This window comes from Haliaeetus albicilla, chromosome 7, assembly GCF_947461875.1.
Source record: "Haliaeetus albicilla chromosome 7, bHalAlb1.1, whole genome shotgun sequence".
In the NCBI taxonomy this organism is placed as follows: Eukaryota; Metazoa; Chordata; class Aves; order Accipitriformes; family Accipitridae; genus Haliaeetus; species Haliaeetus albicilla.
The window spans coordinates 30,001,863-30,029,792 of record NC_091489.1 but is presented as its reverse complement, the minus strand read 5'-3'; the positions used below and the strand labels follow the sequence as shown (position 1 = coordinate 30,029,792).

The 27,930-nt window shown below is 38.5% G+C and overlaps 1 protein-coding gene across 4 annotated transcripts in view; it reads left to right on the top strand.

Moving 5' to 3' along the window:
- The window catches only part of MACROD2 (mono-ADP ribosylhydrolase 2), a 942,372-nt gene that overhangs the window by 508,470 nt on the left and 405,972 nt on the right, over positions 1–27,930 (top strand). For all 4 annotated transcript variants that reach the window (XM_069787543.1, XM_069787546.1, XM_069787545.1 and 1 more), the window contains exon 6: positions 27,053–27,174. In XM_069787543.1, the coding sequence (XP_069643644.1) occupies positions 27,053–27,174 (122 nt within the window). The remainder of the gene's footprint in view (positions 1–27,052; positions 27,175–27,930) is intronic.

Here is a 27,930-nt window from a genome sequence, read left to right as displayed (position 1 = left end):
ATATGTTTACTAGCTTTTAATATGTTAGACTATTTTAATAACAGTTTTCCAGATATATGTGCTTGGCTATTCCTTTTCAAGAAAAATAAGGAGTTAAAAAATTTAAAAAAAAAAAAAAAATTAAAAATCTTGTGACATTGGAAATGTGGTGGGGTTTTTTTTCCCAGTACTCCCACTGACTTCACTTGACAATTTCTAATAAAATGCAAACATCCAGTCCCCATGTTCAGTGTGAGAATTAAATATGAATGTGACATTAAAGCATTTAATTCAGATGCTATTTAAGCTCATCTTGTCTTTAATAGCAATAGAATCAGCATGTTTCCATTGGTTTCCAATGCTTTGTAGCCTCTTTTTTAACAAATGTAGGTTCTTGGTGTTTATAATAGTAAAATATGTATTTGCCTCTACCAGAAATACTGTATTTCTGGCAGTAACAAAAATCTGAAACATTTCAAGGTGAAACATTTCAGAGCTACGGGAGGCTTTGGAAAAAGCAATGAAATTTCTTTTTAGGCTTTGTAAACTTAACAGTGGTTTAATGGGCGATATGCTTTGACAGGATATGTAACCTGCGTGTGTTTCCTTAGTGAAAGGTATTTTTAGTGGTGGGTGCTAATTTCATTTATATTGTAACGGCTAAATTATAAACCTAGGATGCAATTCACATTAATTATGTCTCAGTTCAAACCATAGTTCAGGTAAGAATTGTCAGGATGACAATAACAAATAGAGTGTATGCTTGTTGCATTAAATCTTTGTTGGACTCTGCGCAGGGAACCTGGATATTAATTCTTGACTCACAACTTTGTAGTGATAAAAATGGATTCTGTATGTGTGGCTTTTTTAAACCCAAGAATAACCTGCTCAATGAAAAATAAACTAAACTGAGAGTCTGCCAGAAAATCCTGCAAGTTTGGGGAGGGAGGAGGCAAAATGTCTTCGAGAAGCAGGGTGGGTGGGGTGGGGTGATTACAGATTGAGGTTTTTTGTGTTTTCTCTACTTATGACACGCAAGGCAGTACGTTACTAGATATGGCAACTCAGAAAATGATCTTCCAGTAGAAAAAAGTGCCACAATTACTGAATATGAGTGAAAAGACTGTCATCAAATTAATCTAATTCTGCACAACACAGTTCATTCCCTTTCAGGAGAATTCTGGAAACTGGCTGGATTTCAAGCTATGTTTTAATGCAATTTTTTGGCTGCCTGCCTCCTCTGAAAGTCAAGGGTCACTGCTCAATAATTGAGTATAAATGCAGTCAGTGTAGTAGGCCTTCATTGCAGTCATGCAGAACCAATTTTTAGTTTGATGGTATCACTGTTGCATACTTTTGATTGAAACCGTTGTGAGAACACTGATGTAAATCTCATTATTATTCTGTTTTTCCTGTAAGCTTATGGCACTGTCTGATATTGCTGTGATCACCAGCACTAATATTCAAACACAGATGTATCCCCAAGTTTGGGAACTTGGATGAGAATTACCTTTTGATGATTAAAACCAGAGTACCAGTGTATTCATTAGCCTGTTAATCAAATGCTTCTGCTAATGCCAGTTGTTATAAAGATTTAATAGGTTTAACATGGGGCTGTGGCACAACCCCAGCAGCCCTTAGTGCTCTTACTGAATCTAAATATTCATCCTGGCAAATAGACCTAATGTTTATTCCCTAGTGATCGCTTCCTCCAACTCCCCAACAAAAAGAAGTGAACCTCTAGTGTATGTTAAACATTTCCATCAAAATAATATTTTTAGAAAGACAAGAGCTTTCTTTGAAAGTCTAGTTTTCTACCTTGTTAAAATTAACAGTTCTTATTAATAAAAGTCATCTGTAGAAGATAATTATATCTTTCATAAAGAGATTTTTCCCTATAACAAAGCTGGAATTTCAGAACTGATGCAAGAACATAAATAGTTGAGTTTTATGTTGACTTTTGGGTCTCCTCCCTTTTTTTAAACTGATCTTACTGTGTCTGCTCAGGGCAGACCTGGTTATTCCCTTTACTTTTTAATAATTACATGGCAGTTACCATTTTTGTCACCTCCTACTGCTTCCTCTTTACTCTGTAAATATAATTTAAGATACTAAAATCCATCTGTAGCTGTTCACCATCCTATTCACTTTAAATGGGTGACACTCCCTGTTGGAAAAATAAATTTCCAGGTTTCTTTCTGTGTGCTGAGTGTGTTGTTAAATATTTGAATGTTCTCAATATTTAATCACTTAGGTTTTTCAAAGGCACACAAAAAAGCTGACAATCCTTTTGTTTGTTTATAAGTAGTAGGCTCAGGTAGGGTGATTATATGTTGTGTCAGTAGCAGCATGAAAGGAATGTTTGGGAAGGCTCTGAAATGTAAATTTGGTAAATAGCCTACCAGGAGAGAACAAAGATGGGGATTATAGGAAAGAATTTGCAAGCAAAGACAGATTAGAGGGACTTCCTTTTTCTCATTACTTTCTGTTCCTTCAGGAGATCAGCTACAAATCACCCAAAAAACTCAAAGAGTCCACTTGCAGGCTCTGTGCACTTGAAACTGTGTTGGGGTTTTTTCTTCCCACCCTTCCCTCCAATATGAGACTAATGGGAAATAAGTGTATCTGCTGTGTGTATGCTGATGGGTAGTATAGATCTGCACACTTTATATAACACACTAACTTTTTAGTTGAGTCTTCCAATATTGTTATTGTTCCTCTATGGGAAGAACAAGGCCCAAACTCTGCTCTGGCCTTCGTGAGCTCAGACGCTATCTGGGGAAGCATATTTCTCTGAAATTTGTCTACTAAATGGCTAGGAAAATACATATGGATGTGAATTTCATGGATGGACTCAGTTTCTTAGTAGGAAAAGCAGTGACAGGACATGAATAACCTACAAAGGTTGGGGTCTTGCTCTCCCTTCTACTTCTGGCTTCTGGGTATCCCCAGGCTGGGGAACACGTTTACCTTCTGTGGTCCTTGTGGGTATGTAGTCTTAAATTGGACCAAGCTTTACTCTTAAAACTAACATTTTTTTTCCCCACTGAAGCCTTCGGCAAAGATCCCCAACATTTGTAAGCAGTACTAGATCTATTCTCTAGGAATTGTTGTAAGCAGCTTAGTTCATGTTGTGAGGAAGGAATTTTGTTTCTAGCTTCAAGGAGCTGCAGAAATCTTCTCTTCTTGGCACGGAAAACCCACCAGGCCTGAAATCTCTTTTCCGGCTCAGCGTGGTGATCAGGCAAAGCCCCGTGTCGATCGCTGAAGAACACCCAATTATAGCACAAATTTCCTAATTCCGTCAAAAGTAATTTATCTAATGGCTTGACCAGCAGTTTAATTGCAGCTTGAGATTCACATTAGGTAATCTGAGCAGACAGGTAGAACAAATTAAAGAAATAACATGGTGGAATGGGGTAGGTTGTGGAGTGCAGCTTGCTGCTCCCTCATTTCCCCTCCAACTGTGTGAACACCAGTCTGAATTTCTCTGGACCCTCTATCCCTGCTTTCATCAGGTGTCAGTTGGCAAGCAGTTGTTGGGACTTCTCAAAACCTAATCTGTAGGGAGATAGGGGCTTCCAATTTATTTCACTGGTGATGATTTTTAAATGACTGACTCCTCTTGCCTACTGATGTCTGGTGGTGTGTGACTTCCCCCTGCTCTGCCTCTCGGGTTCTGATTTGGCACTGAAACTATAATCCTTCATCACCACAGAAGTTACAAATTTCTCATTATGCATTCACTGTAGGGTCTGCCAGAGTGAGAAGTTCCTTTTTGAAATTGTATGTTGATAAATTTCATGTGGATTGTGTTCTGCAGCAGTCCCTATTCTGATTTTTTCTTTTTTTGCACCCTTATTTTAACTCCCACTGCGGTTTGTGCTGAGGAAGAAGGTCTGCCATTCCATGCAATACATACACTTGCAAAACCTCTTGTGTCTTATTGTACTTGGAAATATATGAGATACTCAAGTTTTGTTCACTAAAAAGCACTTATTTTGAGCAAGCGTTGAAATTTGCAAGGCATAATTAACTTTTTTAGTTTCTGTGTTATCAAATTAGCACAGCTGAATTTACTATAAATGCAAATTAAGTTTCTGTTGTAAGATATGTAGCAATTGAACTTAGTATTTCAATTCTTTGCTTTCCATTTGGCTATGTAACGTAAGAGATAACAAATACATGATAAAATCTGGTGGTTTGGCATAACCAGAGATAATATAAAGGCCAACTGAAGTATTTGTTAGTGGGAAACCAAGTTTTTCAATCTCTCCTTCAATGAAAAACACAGAACAGCATGATTTATATCTTAAGGAACTATAGTTTAGCTTACAGTGGTCATCAGACTCTCTACACGTTTTTTGCATGATATATTGCCTATAGTTTACTTTGCTACTTTGTTTGCACTAGGGAAATTGAGATTGGTAAATATACTATTGTTCTTGTTAGAGAAACACAACTTAATAAAAAAGTAAAGACTTCATACAGATTGACAGATCAGTATTGAAAATAGTTTAACATTCCAGTCCTGGCATGCTTAACTTTTGATGGTTTAAACAAAAAACTTTTTTTTTTTTTTCCTCCAGTTTTTAGCAAGATTGGCTTTTTTGGCTCCTTGTGCTTGAAATAAAATCCTTCTTTATTCTAAATGTATAAGGTTGGCTCTCAAAAAAAACCCACAAAACCCCCCCACAAAACAAAAAAAAAACCAAAACAAAAAAAACATGCTATGAAGATATTAGCTGGTGATAAAAAGGCGAATAAATGTGTCCTTAGGTATCATGTCCTAAGGTATTCAAAAACATTAACCATAGTTTGCTTTAAGCACTGTAATTGTCATTCACAATCTTTTCTGTTGAAAAGATTTTATTCATCTATTGTATTGACTTTACGCCTGAAAATTATACTTTTTGCTGATAATATACATGAATTCATGAAATCTACAATTAAGAGACATATTTGCAGGCAACAGACCTCTGCAATGCTTCAGTATTCCATTTAAAAATAAAAACTAAAAATCAAATAATTGCAGAATATGATAGCATAGCAATTTACATTAAGTATAAACCAGGACTTAGATGCAGAGCTCATAAATATAGCGATGTTATTTGGTTTTTAATTGTGTTGGAACTTACTGGAATTTCTACTAAATCTACAGCGCTGCCAGAGTGCCATCAGGCATTGAACTTGCAAACGCACAGTCTTTTATGTGATGTCTGAATTGGAGTGGATCACTTTGGCTTTAGTGACTTTTGACATTTTTCTCTATATGAGTGCATTGTTTTGGTTGTATTTGTAAACTCTTCCTGGGATTTCAGTTTACCCAGTGCTTCAGGACAGAGAGTAACTGGCCAACGTTTCCAAAAAAACTTTTGCCATTACGAAGTATGGAACAACCCTCTTCTCTGCATGTTGGGATCGTTCAAAGTAAAACAGCATTATAATCAAAGATCACGATCATCTCTCTAGCTCCAATGACAGGGTTTGGGGGGTCTTAACATCTGTCATCTAACTCATCCCGATAATTTTGGCGTTGAGCAGGGAGGGCTCTGTACTGAGTAGAAGCATAGAGCAAGACACAAATAATCTGTAATTGTGAGCCATCCAGACAGCCTTGCATCTAACTCACGGCAGTCCTGTCAGGAACTTGCTATAGTCATTATTTGTTCCACTTATTCACAAAATACATTGTCTTAGCTTCAATGCATCTGTACTGGAAATGTCCACAAAACTTCCTCCAGTGTGGTTAGAACAACAAGCTTTGCCTTTACACCAAGGCAGCTGGTCCTCTAAATTTGCCTTTCATTGCAGTGCTTTGAGTTTTAAAATGAGAATAAAAAGTCTGCTCCTGACTGCAGGTGGGTATATCCTCTGGTAACGGCTTGAAAAATTCTGGAGTCTATGGATGTGGCTGGACAGGGTGTGGGAATGTTTTTAAACGGTTCTGCTAAAATCGGTGCTGCTGGTGCACAGTTGTTCATTTTAATATAATATAAAAGCGGTCAATAACTACTGCTCCAAAATCTTGCACTGAAGGACTATCTTGTTTGGCTTATTTTTGTAGTAGGAAATACTGTTTCTTTTCCTGAAATACTAGTCAGGTTCTTTCAAAGGGATGGCCAAATGATGGGGGTGGGGGGGAGATATCTTCAAAGTTGTGATAGCATAAATACCTGTTTCTACTGAAAGTCAACAGATGTTTAGCTCCTCCCCAATATCAGACATTTTTGCAAATGTCTAACTGAAGTAGGAGAGGGACGAATCCAGCTCGGTTTCCAAGTGGCATGTGTTCACAACTTGTGAACACACGAACTCATGTAGAGAGCCCTCAAAGCCAATGACATCTGGCAAAAATGCTGCCAGAAAGTCAAGGAGTAATTGGTACAGAATTGAGCTGAGACTTCAGTGCTTCAAGTGATCCCAGCTGGGACATGGGCATGATAATAAAGCAAAACATTTTCTGTCACTGGTCATTCATTCTGTGATTCAGCAAAATGCCTCAGTCCTTTTGCAAGCACTGAAGTTCACGATTGCAAATCTTCCCTAAAAATAAGGGAAAGAAACTCTTGTCTTTTGGTTTTGGGTCTGTCAATGTTTTCTGTGATGGTATTTTCAAATGCTTTATGTGTTTACCATACTGGCAACCTTTTATGTGCTACATGGTCAGTCCCCAGTGTCTGAACCCTATAATTAAGCATCTGTCAACCCTGTAACCATGTCGTCATCTCTAGGATGGCATTCTTCTCTATGTGCTCAAAATGTTTTATCTTTAAACCTCATTATTCTAACTGTATAGTTCTGTTTCTCATGATGAAATTGCCACATAATTACTTATAATAATAGTATTCTACAATATTGTTTTGATGTGAGCATAAATGCACAAGAGTTTTTAAAAAAGAGTTTTTATAAACAACCTTAGTATATGTAGTCTAATAAGTCAGATGGTGGGTATCACATTGATCTCAGTTCATTCAGTCAAAAATTGAGAGTCTGATTCTTGGTAAGTGGTGGGAATGCTATAATACTAGCTAGTGCCTGAGACGAGGAAAACTACTGTTCAGCACTGGGTTTAATAATGGCAGTTTGCCTTCTCTCAGGGTGAGTGGTCCAGTGTTGTTAATCATGTCAAGCTTCCCTGATTTATGTTTAGTGTAACACTTTTTTAATGTAAGGCTTATTATCTATTCAAAACCACAGTGGTTCAAGGGTGGGTATTAAATTACTAGATGGGCTTGAATGATTTACTCTTACTTTGCTAGTGTTGAACTGCTCAAAAGCTGGTACAAAAATGCTTCTCTCCAGAAACTCATTTTTATTAATACATAGTCCACAAAGGTGTGGGATGTGGTTTATTTTATATTTAAAATTGTGTGAAACCAATGTCAAAAAGAAACTTAATATCAAGTTTAAAATCTCGTTCAATATTGAACAACGTCACTGGCAGATACTCGTACTTGCATCTGACTGACTCTAGTAAAATTTAAATGATAAGACATGGTTACAAGCTCTGCTGGATGTGTATGTGTGTATTTGCAGTTGGGCATTTATTTCAATATGTGGATGTGGAACTGACTGGTTTCCATGTTGCTCGCAGTATCTAATTTTATTTTTTCTTACACATTAGCAAAAGAAAAAAGCAAAGGATTTTTCCCTTTGGTCGTTTTTGTATACAGATGCCATTTAAACTAACTGGATTATTTTTTTTAATATTAGATCTATGCAAAGAAACAATGTTTTAAAATGCATAAGCCCTGCTGGCTTCAAAGCATCAAAGAAAAACAGTATCATTCCTGCTGCCTTGGTACACTTGCCCTGCTTTTGCCCTAGCATAGTTAGCTTTATTTTCTCTGTGACAGCTTTTTGGGCTAATGTGGGTAAAGAGCTGGTGGAACGCAGCGGAGCGTCGGACCCAGATCTGAACAAGGTGGCGGTTGCCAGAGAGCTGGTGGTGCCCAGGGTCACTGCTGAGTCCTGCTGGCCCAGGCTGTGCCCCGCAGTGAGGCTATTTTCTCTTGACATGCCAGCCAGGGAATTATTCTGTGGAGGTATTAACTCAGCAAAGAGAATTGACCTCCTGCTCTAGCAGGAATATCAAGTTGCTGGATAATAGTATTGTGTGCTTCCACTAACAAGGAGGTTGATTTAAAGTCTTATCAGTTGATGTTCCCACGTGGACCTACGCCAAGGAGCTTTCATTGAGAAAACTACCGAGCTAAAATGGAAATAATATGCGCTAGGGGGGAATAGCAGCTGTATAAAAATATTCATAATGGTTTGTGTTTAAATAACACACTGCAGCATCTTTTGACGGATGCATATTGTGGGTAATAAGGTAAACACATTAGGTTAACTGTTGTAGATGGAGGTTATATGCCAATGAAGCAAACCCTTCTGTCCTTTGTGTAACTTATTTACATGGCAGTGCCTCAAGGATGCAATTTCTCTGCATTACTTCACATGACACTGTTCAGCCCTCAGGAGCAGAGATTCATCTTTGCAGTTAAAAGGGAAGAAAAAAAGCTGCTGTGCATGTGTGGTCCCTCTCACAGGTCACTAGATGACTGTGGCAGAGCTGTAATGGTGGAAGCAGGACAGTTTGCTAGGCAAGTCTTTCAGAGGAGCTAGCCAGTGCGGCAGCTGCTGTGTTTGTCAAAGATTTGTCTGTCTATAATAGCATCCCATATTTGAGAGAGAATGTGGATCTTGGTTTATATTCAATGCCTTTTGGTGCATCAAAGTCTGTGGTGTCTGCTCAGCTGGTATCACTGAGTGCACTGGTACAGGAGCCAGTGGGGCAAAGCTCACCTGTGGGTAATTAGCTTTGGAGGATCAGAGCCCACAGATTAATTGTGGCTACGGAAGAATGAGTTTCTTCTTTTCTCTGACTGTCACTTCTCACTTGTGTGAATAGGTGGTGACTATTATGATGGCCATGCGCTTTTTCAGTATGCTGTCTGGTTTCTGAATTATTTGCTTAAAAGTATGTAATAGCTTACATCAAGCCAACAGATAGTTCAATAAATATGTTACTTTGTATTGATGTTAAGTTTCAATTTTTCTGCTTCTCCTTAATCTTCCGCTCCCCTTGTTCCCTCACTTTCACGTAGCTTTGTTACGGTTCCATATGTTTATAACTATCCACTATGTATGTGTCTATTACTAGATGTTCTCAAATATTTCCTAAAACGGTATGTCATTATTTCCTGCTCTTTTTTGTAGGGATAGCAAGGATAGATGGCAAATAATGGCTTGTTGATGGCACTCAGTCCTCTGTGTGCATGTTTGCAGAGAGGCATAGGTAGATGTCCAGATTCATACAGGTGTTCAAACCCCAGACAAGAACAATTGCTTTAATTGCTCACTCCATTCATCTTCCTTAAGATACTGATACAAAATCCCATTCCTCTGCTAATCTCCTTACACATCCTGCATTAGATTTCGTAACTGCTCCATAACTTTTACAAGAACTAACAGATCATCAGACACTTGTAATCAAAGTACTGTTTCTTTCCAGTTGGTTACACAGTGCAGTCATACAGCATGAGTATCGTAAAGCTTTTAACAGGCTAATGGAAGAGAAAAGGAAGCCGCAAGAAAACGTGCTGAAAATGCACCGAGTGCAACAGAAGTACACCTTAGTCCAGTGCTGTGAGGGGTAAAATACTGCGCCTTTCAGCTAATAATCTGGAATCCCATTATCACTGAGCTGTAAACTGAATTATTGGTGACATACAGGTGGGATTATTCTATCTACTTTTTGTACCGTATATCCAAAAGTTGACACTTAATTATTTTGTCCCACAGTAGATCAAGTTTTACAACCGCAACAAAAGGTTAGAACGGTTTTATACTAGGGACATTCAGAGGATAAACAGCCCTGTATTATAGGAGGGACAAGCAGTCAGCTGTGTTGCCATCTGGGAGAGAAGCATTGAAGTGCTATTAATATTTAAACCTTTTAGATATTCTTTTTTTTAGAGTTGGTAACATTCCTAAAAAACTGATTATAATGCTGTAGTAAATTTTGGTGTCAAAGAATACTGCAAACAGTATTGCAGCAACAATTGACATGGCCAGAACTATAATCTCATTTGCTTTTGAGGTATCTTCTTCAAACACTAGTGCAGCAAGAGTAAGAGATCATATCAGGTTGCGTGTATGGCAATAAATCTACTGTGTTGCATAAACACTTTCCATTTGACACAGAAGAGGACAGTGCAGACTCTCTTCATCTCAGCAGAGCTTATCCATATTTATTTCAGCTAATCTGTTGATTCAATGTGGTAATCACTTAAATATCCTAATTGGCTAATTTTATTATTACATTCACTGCTAATGTGCTAATTGTTTTATTTCTGGGAAAAAAGTAAAAAATGCTACTCAATATTGATTTATTTATCCTCTGCTCCATTTGTTTTTATTAAAATATGGTTCGATTTAATTCTGTATTTCAGAAAATCATTATCATACATAAACATGTTAGTGAAGAAGGGTCGGGGCAGAGTGAAAAAGGGAGAGGTGCCATTATAGAGAAGAGATATGAATATGCGGTAGAAATTTTGGGTTTAAATGAATTTGTTGTGTGGTCAAAACACGTCTGGCTGCATTCCATTCATCTAGTTTTCCTTGCAATAAAACAGCACAAACTCTCCAGGGTTTTACTGTCCTGGTTTCTGGTCAACAAGGCCCAATTGCCTCTTTACTTTCTTGAAAGCATCATCCCTTTGAAAAGGCTTGTATAGCTGTGCCTAATTGCTGAGAGTGTCTTTCTGCACAGCCCTGAGCTATGGCAGGGAATTAACTCCCCAGAGCGAGGATGCTCTCCTTTGGGGACAAAGTAGGGGAGGAACAGCTTCTCATCAAGGTGATACCAGGTGAAGGTACAGAAACTTCTAAGTCCCATCTGGGAATGGCTCCCTCCATTACAGGCAGAAAATTCATGTGACATTACCATTTCATCAGTTTGTTTGCTATCTTTTTGCTATGCTAATTATTGTGATGGCTGTGTTAGTTACTTCATAGGCCAGTGCTGACACTTGTAGGGGTCAAAAGCAAATAGATGCTAAGGATGTGCTGCAGTTGTATTTTTGCCTGCTAGTTTATTTCTATTGAAGTCGCAGAAACACTGCACAGAAATAAGATAATGCTTGTGCTTAAAATTGAGCCCATGCTGTGAATGTAGGTCTGTACCATTTTCTGCCTTTGGCATTTACGGGATCAAAACTGTAAGACCCGTGGTTTTGAGTCTCCTCCATTGTAGCTAATTCTGGAAGCTTTATCCCAACATCCAGCTTCCGGTATTTGCAGAAGGTGCTCATGGATCTGATGTCTCTGTAGATAGGTTTCTTTTGGTTCAGAGCTGTTAGTGACTATCAATATGGTTAACGGTTTGTTCTTTACTCTTTCTGATGTGGCGGAGGAAAAAGAGTGTGTTCTGACCTCTATAATTTCTCTATGTTTTGTTGCAATGCAACCTAGACTCTACACATGCTTAATTTATAAGTAATCCAAATTTTCAAGTTTTGAACTTACCTTTTAGTCATGGAAATAAGGAAGGAATTTGAATTCACTGAAACCACAGAAACCATTAAAGAATCAAATAAAGCATTTGGACAGGTCAGCTGTATAAAGACTAGACTTGAACATCCAAATAGCACTGAACGCTCTTCTCAAACACTCTCTTTAAGAAGTTACCAAAATGAAGAAAAAGCCTCCTTTAACAAGAGGTTATATTTGACAATTTTATTACTTACTGGTTAAATAAGTTTTTGAAGTGTGCTACCTGTTTTCTCGTAGCACAGCTGATGCATCCCCTTTACATGACCTTAGGGGTGCCTCATTTATTTTCTTGCTGTCAGTGGACTTTCCACGTCATCTCTGATGAATCTCTAAAAATCCTAAGACTTTTTGTGCTCTTCTTAAGGGGTGTTGGGTTCATTCTCTGAAGGAGATGGCTGCCTTCTCTCAGAAGTCCTTTTCAGCATTAAAATGCAGTGTTATGTTTTCCTAGAAATCAAGGAGGTTTTAGGTGAGAAGTTTTCAGAATAAAATAAATTGCACTCTGTGTCTTGATAAGTGTATCTAGCACACTTCTATCCATTGTTTTTCTTTATCATTGTATCTTTTAATGAAATACGTAGTTTCTGAATTCTCAGATGAAAGGATTTGGGCGGAGGTGCGAAAAAGTTCACTCCTAAGGCTATTGAATCTCCTTGTAAACCTTTCTGTGGCTTTTAGCAAGACTGGAAACCTGTGAAAAGGATATTGTTAGTTCAGAGACATTGAGATGAAGTTGGGTGCTAATAAGCCTTTCCTGAATTTTACAGAACCTTCTACTTGCCCCCCCCCGCTTTCTGTACTGCAGTATAACAAATCTTCGCTTCCATAGGAACAGTCCCCCAAATTTATTTCCATCCAGGGCTATATACATCATGTGCGTTATCTGTTCCTGATATGAAGTTTCAACAGTATGCATAGCTTATATCCACAGTAGTCATCTATCACTTGAAAGAAGGCTTTAATTAACAGAACCCTAATTTTAATGAGGTACTGAGCCATGATCTTGTAAATTCTGTGGCACAGAGAATCACTTAGTTCAGGTTCACTTGTAACAATCCTCTGCAGCGTGGTGCTTTTTATGACATTGTTTAACAGATTTTGATGTTAATCTAGGAGCCCTTTTTGGCGTAACTGTGTTCTTTACCTTGTAAGCATATTTTGAATTAATTGTGTTATGTTTTTTCAAGCTATGATACTGTTGCTTGCCTTCTGAACAAAAATTTCTGGTTCATCTGAACTATTCACCCTGTGTCCACTGTGGAACTCCAAGGGGATTCACCACTCTCAAATCCTTTCCAAAAGCATCTTTGCTGCATTACCTAGGCCAGTCAAATTCCATTATTTTCACAGAAATCACTTATGTTTAACAACTGCAGCAAAGTAAAAGGGTTATGCCACTTCCCCAACCTCCTCGACTTGCGACTGCAGGAATGAGTGCTGGGGAGGAAGAAAGGGCAGTTCTCAGTGGCGTGTTTAATACCCTGGCTGAAATGTGCTGGTTTAAACATGCTGCGCTTGACATAAGACCAGAAGGTGGGAAGTGAGGCAGGGAAGGTTTGGTGCCAGCTTTCTGTATCTTTGTGTCTGAGCCAGCCGGTCGCCAGTCCTCATCTGATTGCAAGTGACAGCGGCATGTTGAGCTGCTTTAACCTGTGATGAGCTCTCCCCACTCCCGAGGGGCAATTCCAACAGTGCTGGAGATGCTGGGGACAGAAAGATGTATCCACAAGTGCCCTTTCTCTGAAAATGTTGCATGGGGTGAAGATGGTGGCTCTGCAGCAGTGTGTAAATGTTCCCTTTGTGGGAGGGATGGCCCTACGGCAGCAGTGCCTGCTGCTTTCCCTGCTGTTTCCCAGAGCCCTTGCTCACAGAGCACGTAGATGAATTTAAAAGTGAATCCCTATGTGACTTTTTTTCCCTTTTTTGAAGTATCATCACTTACAAGAAGCCATTCAGGTTGTTATGAATGTTATTTTAATGGGGCTATTAGAAAGACAGGGCTCCCCCACAGAACCGAGAACCAGAAATGTTGAAATAGTTCCCTGACAATGGAAAGGAAGAACATCATGCTGACAGATTTTAAGCACTAAGTATGCAATTGCTTATCCATAGCAAAGTAGGAAATTCAGAAGGCTCAAAGCATGGGGCATGCTTTTTCAGATAATAATCATGAAGTAATCCAAATTCTTTATTATTTGATTGTGAATAATCCGAATGCCCCTGTATTTACTGTTCTTTAACTATTTTGGATCTCTAGTAGTATTTTTTAAAAATAAATACTATGTTTTTAACAAATTGATATCTTATTTAATATCATACTGACTTACCATTCATTTTGTTGAGCAGATACCATTATATTCATCTCTATACTGCCAGGATACATGCTAGAAGTATAGATTTTTGTTTGCATTTTTAAAAAAGTGCATTTCTTAGCATTTGACTTCATCATAATTGTTCGACTTCCCCATCAACCTGTATTTCATATTATCAAGAGCTCCACTTCCAGAATTTAACTGGTGCTTTTGTTCAAATTATTAGTAAATTGTTTTGTACTCAGATCAGCAAACGATGAGAAGTAATTTTGTTTGAAACCAAGTAATCTTCCTATTCAAGGGCTTTTAAAAGAAAACTTAAATCAGCATTCAAGTTACTATTCAGACTCTGTTTATCTTCACCAATGATGCATTTTCATTGTCATCTTGTCCTATTCATGTTGTGATGAGAATGTAGAATTAGACCTTCTGGTATCTGTGGTTCGTACTACAGATAAATGTAATTCTACCTGACTTGTTCATCAGCTGGTAATTGAAAACATCAGCAATGGTTTCCATTTTAGTCTCAAGCTCCAACAGTTTTATTTGTGGGGTTTTTTTCAGAATTTAGCAGAAGTGAACGTGCACTTATTTTGGCAATCCCATTTCAAGCAACATCATTAGGAACTTCTTTTTGGAAGCATCAGTGTGTTCTTGGATGTGAACCAGCATTGAACACTTGTAACTACTCAACTAGTTTTCACAATCTGTTGTCCTGTAAAGTAATAAATGGCCCAAATTTTCTACACACTAATTAAAATTCCATTTCTCATGAATTCCTTAATCGAGAGCAAGTCATTATGTGCTTTGTTGATTCTTAAGTGCAAAGATAATTGCAATGGGCAGCATGAAAGTGGTTTGATTATTGCCTGTCGACTCTTGTGAATTCTAATAGGTCTAATTGCATAGCATCAATTCATCATCTCAGCATCACTTCTTTTTATTATTAGCTCTCTGAATTGTAATGTGCTCATAAAGAAGTGTAGTAGTATATCAGGACTGACGTGGTACCTGGCCTATTGTTATTTTCCTTCCTTACCTAATGTTACTATTAAAATTAGAAGTTTATTATACGGGTCCTCTTTCCAGAAACTAGTTTAAAAATTTGTCTCAATGAAGAAAAGGGTACTGTCTTCCTCTGAATTTGCATTTGTAATTTCTCTCCTAAATGATAGTCAGTCCTATTTTTTTACTTTTCCAAATTGTTCGCATAGATCCTGACAGTAATATGTTGGCTGCAAAAAATCTATCAAAAGCTTTATGGCAGAGTTCTTTGTTATTGCTGAACGTTATTTAGATGATGAGGACTCTGTAATGAGGTAAAGTTCCCAACAAAAACTTTATTGGTTGAGAAGCAGGAGAAAAGGAGCACTCGGATATATTAGAATTTCATTCTAGGGGAAATCAGGAAGGGGGATCGGTTTTGTTGGGTGTCCTTTTTTTGCCTTTGCTTTTTTTCCCCCTAAAGCAAGCGTATCAGTTTAGAAAAAGTTATCTTGAAGGTAGCTGAAGATAGCTATAGAGGAAACCACAATCTTGTAACTAAAGATTACAAGGTTCTGGATTAGTAATTTTTAATAGATTTTACTGAAAACATGCAGAAAAATCCTAGCTTCTCTGATGGATGAAGTTTCTACTAAGCCAGAGTATTACAAATATTTAAATTATAAAACATTAACACCGTCAGCACTAACATGGGCTAAATTATGATTTCTGAAAAGTTTCTTCTTGAGTTTTCTTAAAAATGGAAAGATGCCTTTGTGCTTATGCTAAAGCTTTGCCTTTTTCTAAAACTTTGTGAGCATAGTGAAATCATCATCCTAGATTCCTCATCCTTCGCCTCTTCCATCTGCTGCTGCAGGACCAGTAGTACCTACAGACTTCTCAAAGCACTAATAGCCATTGCTGCAAAGGGATCTTCTGGGTCATACCACAGCCCAGGCAAGTTTGAGCACTTTGCTGTGAAAATGGCACTAGTGAAGCAATTGGATTTAGCTTTTTCCAATGGGTTGCTTCAGACATGGGAACTACAACGAAAACATTTATGTGCATAAGGTCAGGATGTTTGCCATAATTAGTATCAAGGATTTGGCTTGCCTTGGAAAAAAAAAAAAAATTTGCAGCAGTTTCATGAAAACATATGAAAGCACGTGTCTATGTTTTGTTTTCATTATTGCTGTCTTGCCTAACATGTTTTTGCTTGCTTGACTGTATATTGCTCAGCTGGCAAGGTCAGCCAAATTGTTTGCTGCTTCATGTGCTCTGATTTCTGGCTTTTTGTAAACAATAAGAGCTGACATTATTCTCGAAGCAATTGCTTTCACTGTGAAAATATCAGTATGTCTTTCTGACAACCCACGCAAGGGGAGACGGTGCTGTGAAGTACAACTTTGCACACAGGCTTCTAAAAATTCCACCTAATCCTCAGGCTGCCGTTAAAGTGGATAATGTGAGTTTGCAGACATTTCCTCTTTTCCTGGAGAAATGATGCATTGAGCTTGTGGGCACTGCAGGTGGCAAAATAACCATTTTGCTTCAATAACACATGCAATAAAATTTACAAATATTTTTCTCAGTACGGTTGCCCAGAAATTGAGCAGTTCCCTGTAGCAAAGCGCAGCCTTGTGTTTGGAAGTGGCATGTTGTTCTGACACTTGTCACCCTTGCAAGCTTTGCCATTGCCACATTAGGTTTTTTCCAAAGGCATTACTGTGTTTACAAATTATTGCTACCATTTCTAGCCGCACTCTTTCTGGTTCCATGTTCCTAAACCACAATAGCCGATTTAAAAGACTTGAGTTTGAAACTCCCCACTTGAGATTATCATGAAATGCTTGTGACAGGCTAGCGGGATGCAACGATGTTACTTAGAGCATAAGTTGACTGTACTTACGTCTGTGTTTCTTCTACAGCAAGGCTAAGCTCAAGACTGTTCTTCAGCAGCTCTTTTAGGTCATTACATGGCTTTCCAGAAGGTTGTTTACATATATTTTCTTATTTGAGCTGAACCAAGGTATGACACCAGTGTTTTTCCAAGGGTTCTTCCTAGCAATGTCGACATGGAGAACATTAGCAGTGCAATAAGTCTCTGCAAGTTGCGAGCAGTTTCCTTTGCAATACATTTATTTTATCTTGACAAAAAATAAGAAAAATAGTTTCCCTGCTTATTTTGGTATATTTGCTCCTGCTGCAAATTCAACTGTTTACAGCTTCCACTGATGCAAAACGCTCTGAAGATGTTTGTCAAAGCTTGTTTTTCACTTGGAACCACATGAGCATTACATATTGTACGGAATACCATACCACAGTCTTCATTACATATCCTCGTTGGATGCATTTCATTTCTTTACTTAGCTTCTCTATCTGCCAGCACTTCTGAGCTCATTTGCTGGAGACTATTTAGCTCCTTTCCACCTCGGTGGTGCTTACCCGTGTTGTTGGTGAGCAAAGCTGCAATGTAAGCAGGCAGCTTCTGTGTCGCAGAGGGCCAATAGCCTGGCCGAGCTGGTCACAGCCCGTGAGAGGATGTATATGCCTTAATGTGAAATACTGCTAAGTTAGATGTTGTGACATGAACGCAATCCAGACAGTAAATGGAGTAAAAAGATGGGTGGTGTTTGCTTGTCAGCGCTTTGTTGCATGTATCTCTCTGAGTTGGAAGGGAGTAGAGATCGGAAGATTTCAATGCAGTGTTTCTGTGGTATCTGTGAAAGCTTGGTTCTGTGGAGGTTTCTGAAAGAAAACTGATAAAAGCAGGGCCAGCATTAAGGAGAGAGCACTGTGTTCAGCTGCAGCCATATCAGCCAGAACAACGGTTTCTTTTTCCCCTCATCTGCCATAAGGCACATCCTGCCGCCCCATCTGCGGAGTTATGGACTGAAGTGCAAATTGTAAGCTTGGGCTCAAATCTAAGGAGTCCCAAGACTGAGCAAGACATAGCTGGAAAGTCATGGCCTGTGTCCTGTTTGCATTGGACAAAGGCTCCAGTCGGCTGAGTGTGCTCAGAACAGAGTGCTGTTAGGGCAACCGTACCTCAACCGTACCCTTGTTCACCTGGGCAAAGGATCTGCTCTCAGTCTCAATGCAAGCCTTATGTTTGCTTAGCTCTGCTAAAATATTGCTGGTTTTATTAATAATCTGAATTAGCGTGTTTGTTCATCTTGTTAGAAGTATTTGGAGAAGTAATAGCTGTTTATCAATAAAGCATGCAGGTAGCAAGGCTGAGGCACTGAAGTTGTTCTCTGGGTTTTTTTTTTTTTGGTCTGCATCTACAGTATGGTATAGTCTATGTAGATACATGTCTTTCCATTTTCCCTCCCCCACCTTAGGTTCAGGCTTGCTCAGACCCCCAATCATCTGCTGGGTTTGCTTTTAAGATAGGTTGCAGAGCAGTGATTTCCAAGTGCTTATGTTTGTCTCGTTGCTAGCTGATGAAACTATCTTTCAAACTAGAGAGCATCTCTGGGGAAGAGACTGGCAGGAGATGGTCAAAGGAATTTATCATGGATGCTCGGCATGTACTGCATTCCCAAAAGTTAGTATCTGGAATATGTTGATATCAGGAGGGCACTTTAGTGTGGTTTCAGCCACCTAAAATTAAAATAAAATTGATGATAGAAAGCGAGATTCCTCTTCTAGGCATGAAGTCTTATGTTACGGTTCAAAGAGCCGTCCAGTTATTTTTCTTATCACACTTATATGAAACAATTAAAGTGGCACTGCGAAGTTGAAATCTAGTCAGCTTTTAAGAATGAGTTGAACTTATTCTTGGGTACTGTATATGTCCCTGTTTCTATTGTCTGCTTGTTGAGTGAGTTTGGGTGAGAGGTAGCGACAGTAAATTTAATTTTTTCCTCTTTCCATTGTTTTGTGATGGGCTCATAGGCATAGCAGGGGAAACCATCTCTAAAGGAACTGGCTGTAGACAAAGGTCTGTGAAGTGCAACTTGCTGAAAGTACAGAAGAGGAATACTTAAAGTGAAGTAAATTGGAGAGACTAACTATATTTTTTCTTGTTAAAATAAAAAAAGTAGTAAAAGTGAGATTTTTCAGTGATGCCCCTTAAAAGATGGAAGTGATAAAGATGCATTCCTTCACCCTGGAGAAGGTGTGCTGTCATTTCCTTTGCTGGTGTTTGGATCCTTGCTATCTTTGAGCAATGGTCTCACTGATTTCAGTGGGACTGCTCCCAGGCTTGAAAGCAGTTTGCAAGTTCAGAGCTATAAACACTATGTTTATTGTTTATGAGGAAAATACAGTGTCCTCTGTATAAAATGCAGTCCTGTAGCATGGTTCACACGTCTCCTCAGCTTTGTCTTTTTAAACTGGGAACATGCATTTTAAAAAATATTTAATGGTTTCAGTCGTCTTGTTTCTAACTTTCTCCTCCCTCTGCATCCACTCTGTGGCGAGTTCATGTGGCGAGGGGTCTCTGCTTTAAGAAGGTGAAAGCATTAGCTCATTTCTGATTTCTGTGCCCCTGTAATTAATCCAATTCCAAAACTAGAACTGAAGTTAACTTAAACCCCGTTGGCATATTTTTATGACTTGATTTGTGTTGCATGATTTTTAAGGGAATATTTGCAAGCTTCTCTTTCCGAGTCAAGAATCAAGTGCAGTTAAATATACCTTGAATTTATGTGGCTAGTGTTATATCCTTCACCATGCTGTGTATTTTGGTTCAAAATTTTTGTGGAATGGCAGACTGAAACTCTCAGTGTCTTAAGAATAAGCACTCTAAATTTAAGGGCAAACAAGTTTATTTCTGAGTGCTGAAAAAGCCTTCTGACTGAATTATTAGATGAATTAAAACCAAACTCACTCCCAAACATTTTTTTGCTGTGCAGTAAAGAGAGAGGTAAAGAATCTTTGTGGCTCATGCTTTCCTACAAGTAGCAAACATAAACCAAAAGACAGATTAAAGCATCTTTGTCTGTAGCCTTGTCCACTTGCAAAGAATAATAGTCAGAGAAAGGTGGAGAGCATTACTTGGGTCAAGGGGGTCACTTGGTATGTGCTTTCTGAGCCACTCAATGAGGACGGTGCTTGGTCGAGCTCTTCTGCTGCTACAGCAAAATGAGGTTTGTTGTAGTGTGATGAGGACAAAATCTGCTTGGAGCAACATAATTTCATTTTATCTGTTTGGTTTTCCTAGGGATATTAAGGTCTTTTATTTGGGTAGATGTTATGTAGAGGGGAACAAGGATAACATTTGAGAATTTCTGCTGCAAATTCTTCAAGTCAGGATTAAAAAAGAAAACAGAAATAGCAAGTCATGGATGTCATAATTTCATGTTAAGTCATGTCATGTTCATTTCATGTTCATTCATATCACATCATGTTATGAATATCCCAAATGGAGCCATTGCCTTTTAGCTGTACATGTAGGCAATTATTTCTATCAAAGTTGTGGGGCCATCTGTCTAGTTGCTGCTTTGACATCTGTCATCAGAGTACTAAATTGCTTTGTAAAACCTATTACTTTGGAATATAGTATAGTGTCTCTTAGTTGCACCACTTGCTTCTGCTGCCTGAACAGAGCCTACTTTTGTTTCCAATGTTAATGGCGAGGCCCTGATGGCAGAATGATACTGTAAGTTCATTGATGGGAGGGGAACAGCTCTGGGACTGCTTGGGCATACATGGGCCTTGTATTTTATGACGAGCACGAGTGCCAAAAAGGCTTGGGTTTTGACTCATGTGACTTAATTCTCTGGCTGGCTGTTGAGGCAGTGGTATAACCATTGCGAACAAGCTCTCTGTGTTTTTTAGCTTCCCACGGATGTCGAGTGATCGCTCTCTGCTAAATGCTGGCCATTGAGCACAGACTTCTGTGGCTCCCCGAAGGATTTCTCAGGCTCGGCAAATCCTCCACCTCTCCCTTTGGGAATATTGTTTTCTGACTGTCTCTGCTGTCTCGTACTTAAAATAAACACCTAATCCACAGAGAGGGATGCTGGTTAATCATTTACAATAAACGTATTCTTTATCTTTTCTTGGGCAGACAATGCTGTTTAGGTGAAAAAAGGCTTAAATTTGCATGAATGACTTCTAGATATCATAGCTTTTGTGGCTAATGAAACATTTTTTTGGTTTGCCCAAAACAGCTAATTAATCACTGATGGCAGCTATAAAAGGTACAAACTTTAGATTGAGCAGTGCTTACTGCTTCAAGCCTAAAAAGTGAGACTGTCTCTTTACCCGCTGATAAATGCAATATATGGCTATATAAAGCAAATAAATATTTCTGAACTGAGGAGCTGTGTCATACGTAGTCATACATAGCATTGAGTGATCTATAAAAGATGTCATCTTGCATTTAAAATATTCAACTCCGCTAATCTAGTTTTGGAGACACATATTAGTAAATAAATTAACTGTGGTCCTGGGGGATTCGTTTAAGCTGGCCCTAAATTAACAGTTGTTTGTTACACACTGAAAATGCACATTTTATGTTCACGTGCATGTAACTAGAAACAGAAAATGAACAAGCTGAGCAAATTTGTATACCAAAGCATTAGGCTACACGCATTCCTTAAGAACAGGGATATTCAGTATGTATGAATATCTGGAGGTGATTTCACTTCCCATCAATTGAACCTCAGCTATCACTTTTCAGCACCAATATGGTGGGTGTTTATTGTGTAAATCAACTGATAAGATTTACAAATGGAGCCCTAAATGCTGTGAATTTTCGTCATTTTTGTTTATTTGTTTTATTCAATGCCACATGCAATGTGGTAGCTTCCCTCTTAAAATTCATACAGTTCCTGCTGTGATTGACAGGGTACAGCTTCATTATGCAGTTCACTAGATGGGCCAATTATGGCTATGAATGCATGAATGGGATGAATGAGAAAAATCCGTAACTGATTCTAGCCGTGGTTGGCTGGTTCATTAATGGTGTGAATGCGCCACACTTGCATCTGTAAGAGAAGAAATGAGAGAAACTTAATTGTACTTCTTGAGTTGTTTGGAAAAACTCATTATGCTAATATTTTTGCTATCTAGCGTCACTTTTATGAAGAACAAAGGAAGAGTAAATTACATCAAAAGTAAATTACATCAGTCCTCCAGGTTGCTTTTTGAGGCACAGTCACTTCTCTTCATCCTTTTGCAGCTGGAAGTTGTGTTTTGTCTTTGCCCATGCTGCTCTGCCATTCCTCTGTAGCAGCGCAGTTAAAAACTCACATGACAAACAGCATATTAAGATGTATGGACTGACTTCTTTAATAAAAAAGACCGGAGAAAACAAGCCTCACTGGCCTTTTCACACATAGATTTTGTATGCCACAGCAGATGCAGTTTCATTTTTGAGTGGCCTATACGGGACTTCGAGGGGAGAGTTGCTGTGCTTTTGAATTGTTGATTAAACACGCAAATTCTCTTTATTTTCACTGGTAGTTAAGTAGCAACAAGGATGTTTTAAATGCCCAAGTGCCTGTTATACCTCCAGATTAGGTTGTGGTTTACATGAGATTCAGTTGTCTGCTTTCATTATAGTGCTTCAGGGAAAAAGAGGGGAAAACTGAATGAAAACAAGCACAGATGATACAGAGGGTGCACACACACACAAATCAGTGAGTGATTGCCACAGGCCTTGCTTTGGCCACCAGAATTTCTAACCAAATGCCTGAAAGTCAGATGACCAAAAAGAGAGCAGTAGATCCTATAAGCTCTCCTTGGATTAACCATGTGTTGCAACACAAATCTTATAAAACCCATGTAAAAACAAAATTTTGCTTCAGCCCTAAAGGAGTTCCAAAACATGGTCGTACAGCATAGATCTGTGCTGATGCTTTCTTTCGACCGCCCCTACCTTCTCTTTGGAAGTATTTCTGTAGGAAAAAATATCTCCTTCCCTTATAAATGTTGTTTTAAAACTAAGCAGCTTCATTAGCATTAAAAGCAGTTGATCCATTGCTGTGGCCTGAATCCCAGATGAGAACATACCTTCCTCTGGGGCTTCCCATCTCAGCATACTATTAAAAACATAAGCAAACATCTTTGCTCTGTGCACACAGAGAAAGTGATTTACAAACACATGGATTGTAGCTTTCTTTTTAATGAAGTTTCTTATCAATGTGCGTGGCTGGAAGATTGACCATAGTAAATCAGAAGCTTCAAAGCAGTGCTGGCAGCTTTATTTGACATAAAAATTAAAATGCTACAAATGGCGAGTGTGGCATTCTCTGAGAGCTGACCGTTTTCAGTTTTACTCTGTTTACCTGGTTTTGAAGAACAAAAAAACATATTAGGGGTCGTCTGGGGGGAATGTTCATATCCCTTGCTTCTGTTTGACCTCATTAAGATGCTCAGACAGCAAATGGGTGCAGGAGTTCCAAGAAGGAACAGGAGCTGTTTGGTAGCAGGGATCTCTACCAGGCTTTTCCAGCCAAACGAAATCTTTTTGGAGTTCCTCAGCATTTCCCCCAGTTTAAAAGTATTTAGGTGATGAGACCACTCCTGTTTTGTGCTGTTGTGCCTTTGCATGCACAGTGTATCTTCAACCCATCGTTGTGCTCATCCCCATGACTGGTGCTCCCATCTGTGTTGCCCTCTGCAGTGGGTTTGCCTTCTTCTGCGGTGAAACTCATCACTGCACATGTCCTGGGACGGTCCTTTACCATCATTGAAATCCAGCCTGGAAGTCATGTTTGCTTCGGAAAGGCCATGTGCTTCTCTAGGGTGGATGCTCGTTCTGGCTGCAGGTAGACTGGTGTGGAAAGTGCTAAGTAGGGCTTGCACATCCATGTTTGCCCTCGCCAGCGGTGCTGGAAGTTTGCATTTGGGGCTGGCTGCTGCAGCCGGTGGCCAGAGCAGCAGGGCAGCAGTTCTGCCCCTTAATTTTCTTGTAGACAAATGCCTGTAGACCTCCCCGCTCCAGCACACCCGTCCTTCTCCATCTTCCAGTTCTGTAGCGTACAAATTTCTCTGGTTCTGTGCAGCTGGGTGAGTGGGGAACATGTGAGAAGAAAGGAAACTTTATTATGACAGACAAGCTGGAAGATTGACACAGCATTCGTAGATATATTAAAAATAAATGGCTCTGCTTCAGCCTGTGAAATCTGATCCTCATATATTAATGGCATGGGCTGGGGGGAGAGCTGTTCTATTTTCTGGTTTGTTTGCTTTATGTCTGTATAATCTCAAAGGGTTTTGCCTGCCTGTAAACCTTAACGTATTGTGGAGTAGCTTGAGCAGAATAATGTATAGTTTAGGCAATGTATAGATACACTGATTTTATTGACAAAGTAAAATGATAAAATTATTACTTCTCTGTTTGTCTGCTGACCATGAAACACTGGCATATTATAAATGCTGCTCTACTAGTAAAATCATACTCTAACATGTGTTTCAGAATAATAACGTGCCTAAGAAAAGCCTTTTTTGCCAATGATACGCTGTAAACAATTACAATAGTTTTGATATTTTATAAACCAATTCATAACCATCTTCAGTGTCCTGTCTAAAGAGCTGCCTATGATGGACTTGTAAAAATTAAAACATAAAAGCTAATAACTACATTAAAGGTTACCTATTTATGTGAAGTGTCTGCTGCAGTGATAGAGGGTTGCTAACAAGGCACCATGAAAATGCTAAATCAGGAAGTTCTGAAAAAAGATGACAAGAAAAACATTTCTCATTTATTGAGCTGAGAATTTTTAAAATTAGTGTTTAGTAATGGAAGACTAAAGGAATAGAGTTAAACATTTAACGAGTGAAATGCATCTAGAAATTATACCAAGGGGAGTTTTATACAGAAAGACCCAAGCAAGAATTTGGTACCTGGGCTGTTCCCCAAAATTCCTTCTTGTTGTTAAGTAATAAATTAATAATTTAAGCTATTAAGCTTCAGCTTTTAAGCAGCTGCACCTTGAAATGCAAGTTAACTCAGCCTTAGCAGAAAGAAGGAAATTTTTATCATTCTTTCTTTTATTCATCTTTTACATTTTCTTTTTAAGTTGGTTTTGTACTCATTACTTTATTTGCTTGTTGGCTGGCAGGTGTTGTGAATTTGGAATGCTTCATGGTACCTCTGATCTTAGTGTCTATAAATGCAGAATGACCTTGATTGAGGTTTGCTTCAGTAGTATATTCCTTCCCCCTTGCTCAGTAATTGCAGCTTACCTCTTTCAAAAGCAAAGAACAAGAAAAAAAAATAGTCAAGAGAAGCTTTTTCTTTCTCTGAAGTTGCCAACAACCAAGCACCAACACTTCCAAATAGAAACCTTCCTTGGAAAGTTTCAACTTGGAGGAAACTGCTGTAGTTGTGGTCTGAAATTATGGTCTTTCCTAATGGAAGTACTCACACAACCTTATCTCTGCAAGCAGAAGCAAATTTAAACTAGCTATGCTATTTACTTTTTTCTAGGTATTAATAGTTCTCAGTTTATTATAGTAGCTAAAACGTGTATAAAGAAAATAACTCTTTCCTGAACTTCCTGGGTGAAGCTATTCTGCTTATTTCAATCACCTGCTATCATGCTGCTCATCAGCTAGTAATGGCTCAACACCTACTTGATGGTTCAGTTGCCTTGAAATGCTGTAGGGAGGGTTTGCTGGAGTCACTGTCTGGCAGCTGTGACATTCAACAGAAATTATCCAATCTGTCCATCTTGTTCCCACAACTGGAGAAAATTACTGTGATCAAAATGGAAAGAAGAGTAGTTAACCTTTTATTTACTTCTCAGTAGGGTGGTTTTCTCTAGCAGTTGGGAAGTTTAGCTCCTGTGGGTTTCACTTTCCCATCACAGCAGATTCCTCTGTGTTTCTGGGCACTGGGATTCTCTGACATGCTTTTATTTGCTGAATTATCAATACTTTCTGGCTAATGTAAAGAAAACTTTTGGAAATGTTCAAAACATTATTCCTTAGCACATAAGTCACCTTTTAAGTAGTAGAGACCAGGGCTTGACAGATGGTGTCTGTATTAAGAAAAAAGGAAAAAAAGACAGCATACATTTTAATGTTAGTTTGTCCATTTTCACTTATGCTTTGGTATAGGTTGGACAATCAAAGACAGCTTGGGCAAAGAATAACACTGTGAATTCTGTAGGATCTTTGAGTAAATTAAAATTTTCTGGAGTGTTACAACAGCAGATGTTGCGTGGAAACCTGTCCCGCATGGGATGGAAACACAACCTAACCAATGGGACCAGTGGTACTGCAATTGAAAGCATCGGCCTAATCCCTGTTTGTGGCAACTTTGCAGAAGATAGTGCCACTGTTTATTGCTGCTGCTGTATATTGCAGGGGATTGTAAGGAAGGAGAAAAAAAAATGTACCTGCCACCATAACTCATTCTATTGTGTTCGCATGTGCTATAGAAGAATGACGTTTGGAAAGTAAATGTGCTTCCTACTAGTCAAATGGGGGGGGGGGGGGAATAAAAAATAAAAATCATAACACCTTTTAGTTTGTAGATTTCTTTTCAAGTTGTTTTTTTTTACTCCAGGCTTTTTACTTCATTTTTTTAGAGCACTTTAGAGACTTTGATTGCAGCATCTGACTTTGCTGAGTCCAGAGGCATCATACCTAAGATATTCCTTGACTGTACTTTCTCTTTTTGTTCATTATAAGTTTCTTCAAACAGAATATTTTGTTTTATTGCATGGCGTCTCCATCTGGTCTGATGTGAGAGGAAAGCATGTTCTTTGAATAACTAACACATTCATAGGTCACAACTTTTCTTCTCTTAAAATAGTTGCTGAGAAAAGACTTGAAGTATTAGACCAAAAAAGATGATCTGTGTATCACCATCAATGTGCTGAGGTTTTATGTAGTGAACTTTCCTAGTGAGTGGACCTTCAAGGGGTGAGAACAACTATTTCAAAGTTGTGCAACATTTACAGTTGTACAGCCCTAAAGATTCAGGGTATTTATGAAAACATTTACTCTATCCTGCATGTGGATTGCAGTACACATATAACTAAGCATTTATTGCATCTTTTTCATTTTTTCCTTTAGTCCAAATACTTTGAAATTTAGCCTTTACTATTTTTCACTTTAAATTCTCACAGATGTAGCTTATTATGTGATTTCCAGTTATAAACATTTTCTTACAATATTATTCCTACCTTTGTGTCGAGGTACAGTATCAGCGCAATGTAATAGTTCTGCAGAGTCATGATACAAGCAAAAAAACCACCATAGGATCTCTGATATTTTTTTTTTCTCTTATTTTTTATTTCCTGCAGATGTGATCCATACTGTTGGGCCGATTGCAAGAGGCCATCTCACCGACACTCATAAAGAAAACTTGGCAAATTGCTATAAATCCTCTCTGAAACTGGCAAAAGAAAACAACATCAGATCAATTGTAAGTACTGTATGAAAACACATTATTTTTTCTAATTTGGATCTTGGTTTCTTTGCTGTAGAATAATTATAATGGTAGTCTTCCAGAAGGATTTCTTGCTACATGTGACATGAAAAAGCAAGAAATAATATGTTATTTGGCCAAAATAGTTGCTAGAGGAAAGGGATCTGCTTATTTTAAGAATTAGGGAAAGTTGGCCTGGTAGTAGGGGTACAAACAACTGTCTCATTACAAAAGGGAGGGAGCTGTTCCCCTGGGTCATTCTTATACTGTATTATTTATTAAAAAAGACCTAAGAAGCTATTGGTCAGGAGGATAACTGCATGCAGTATTGTCTCCTAAATAGCTGAGAAGAGATTAATTTGTTGCTTATTCTGTCAGTTAACGTTTCTTTGTAAAAATAAAGGTATTGGTCAAGTGGCACTCTTTATAGCACTCTCTCACCAAAATCAATCATAAAATAGCCTGTTATATGATATTCCATTGAATCATAACAGTTCTTTGATTGCTTGAAATACATGTTACATTTTTGTACCTCAAAAGGCCAGATTTTCAAAGTCCACAGAGAAAAGGAGCTGTTCCCTCTCCAGCTCTGGAGATTTGATTCTGTAGCTCAAACTGTTACAGATGAAGTCTTTAGATATCCATAGGTTAGTTCCCTATATGTTTAACCAAGAAGGAAGTTATCACCTGGGCCTGACTTCACACCTTTTGAGTCATTTTGGCTGGTTGTGTGATAGCACATATGTTTAGCAA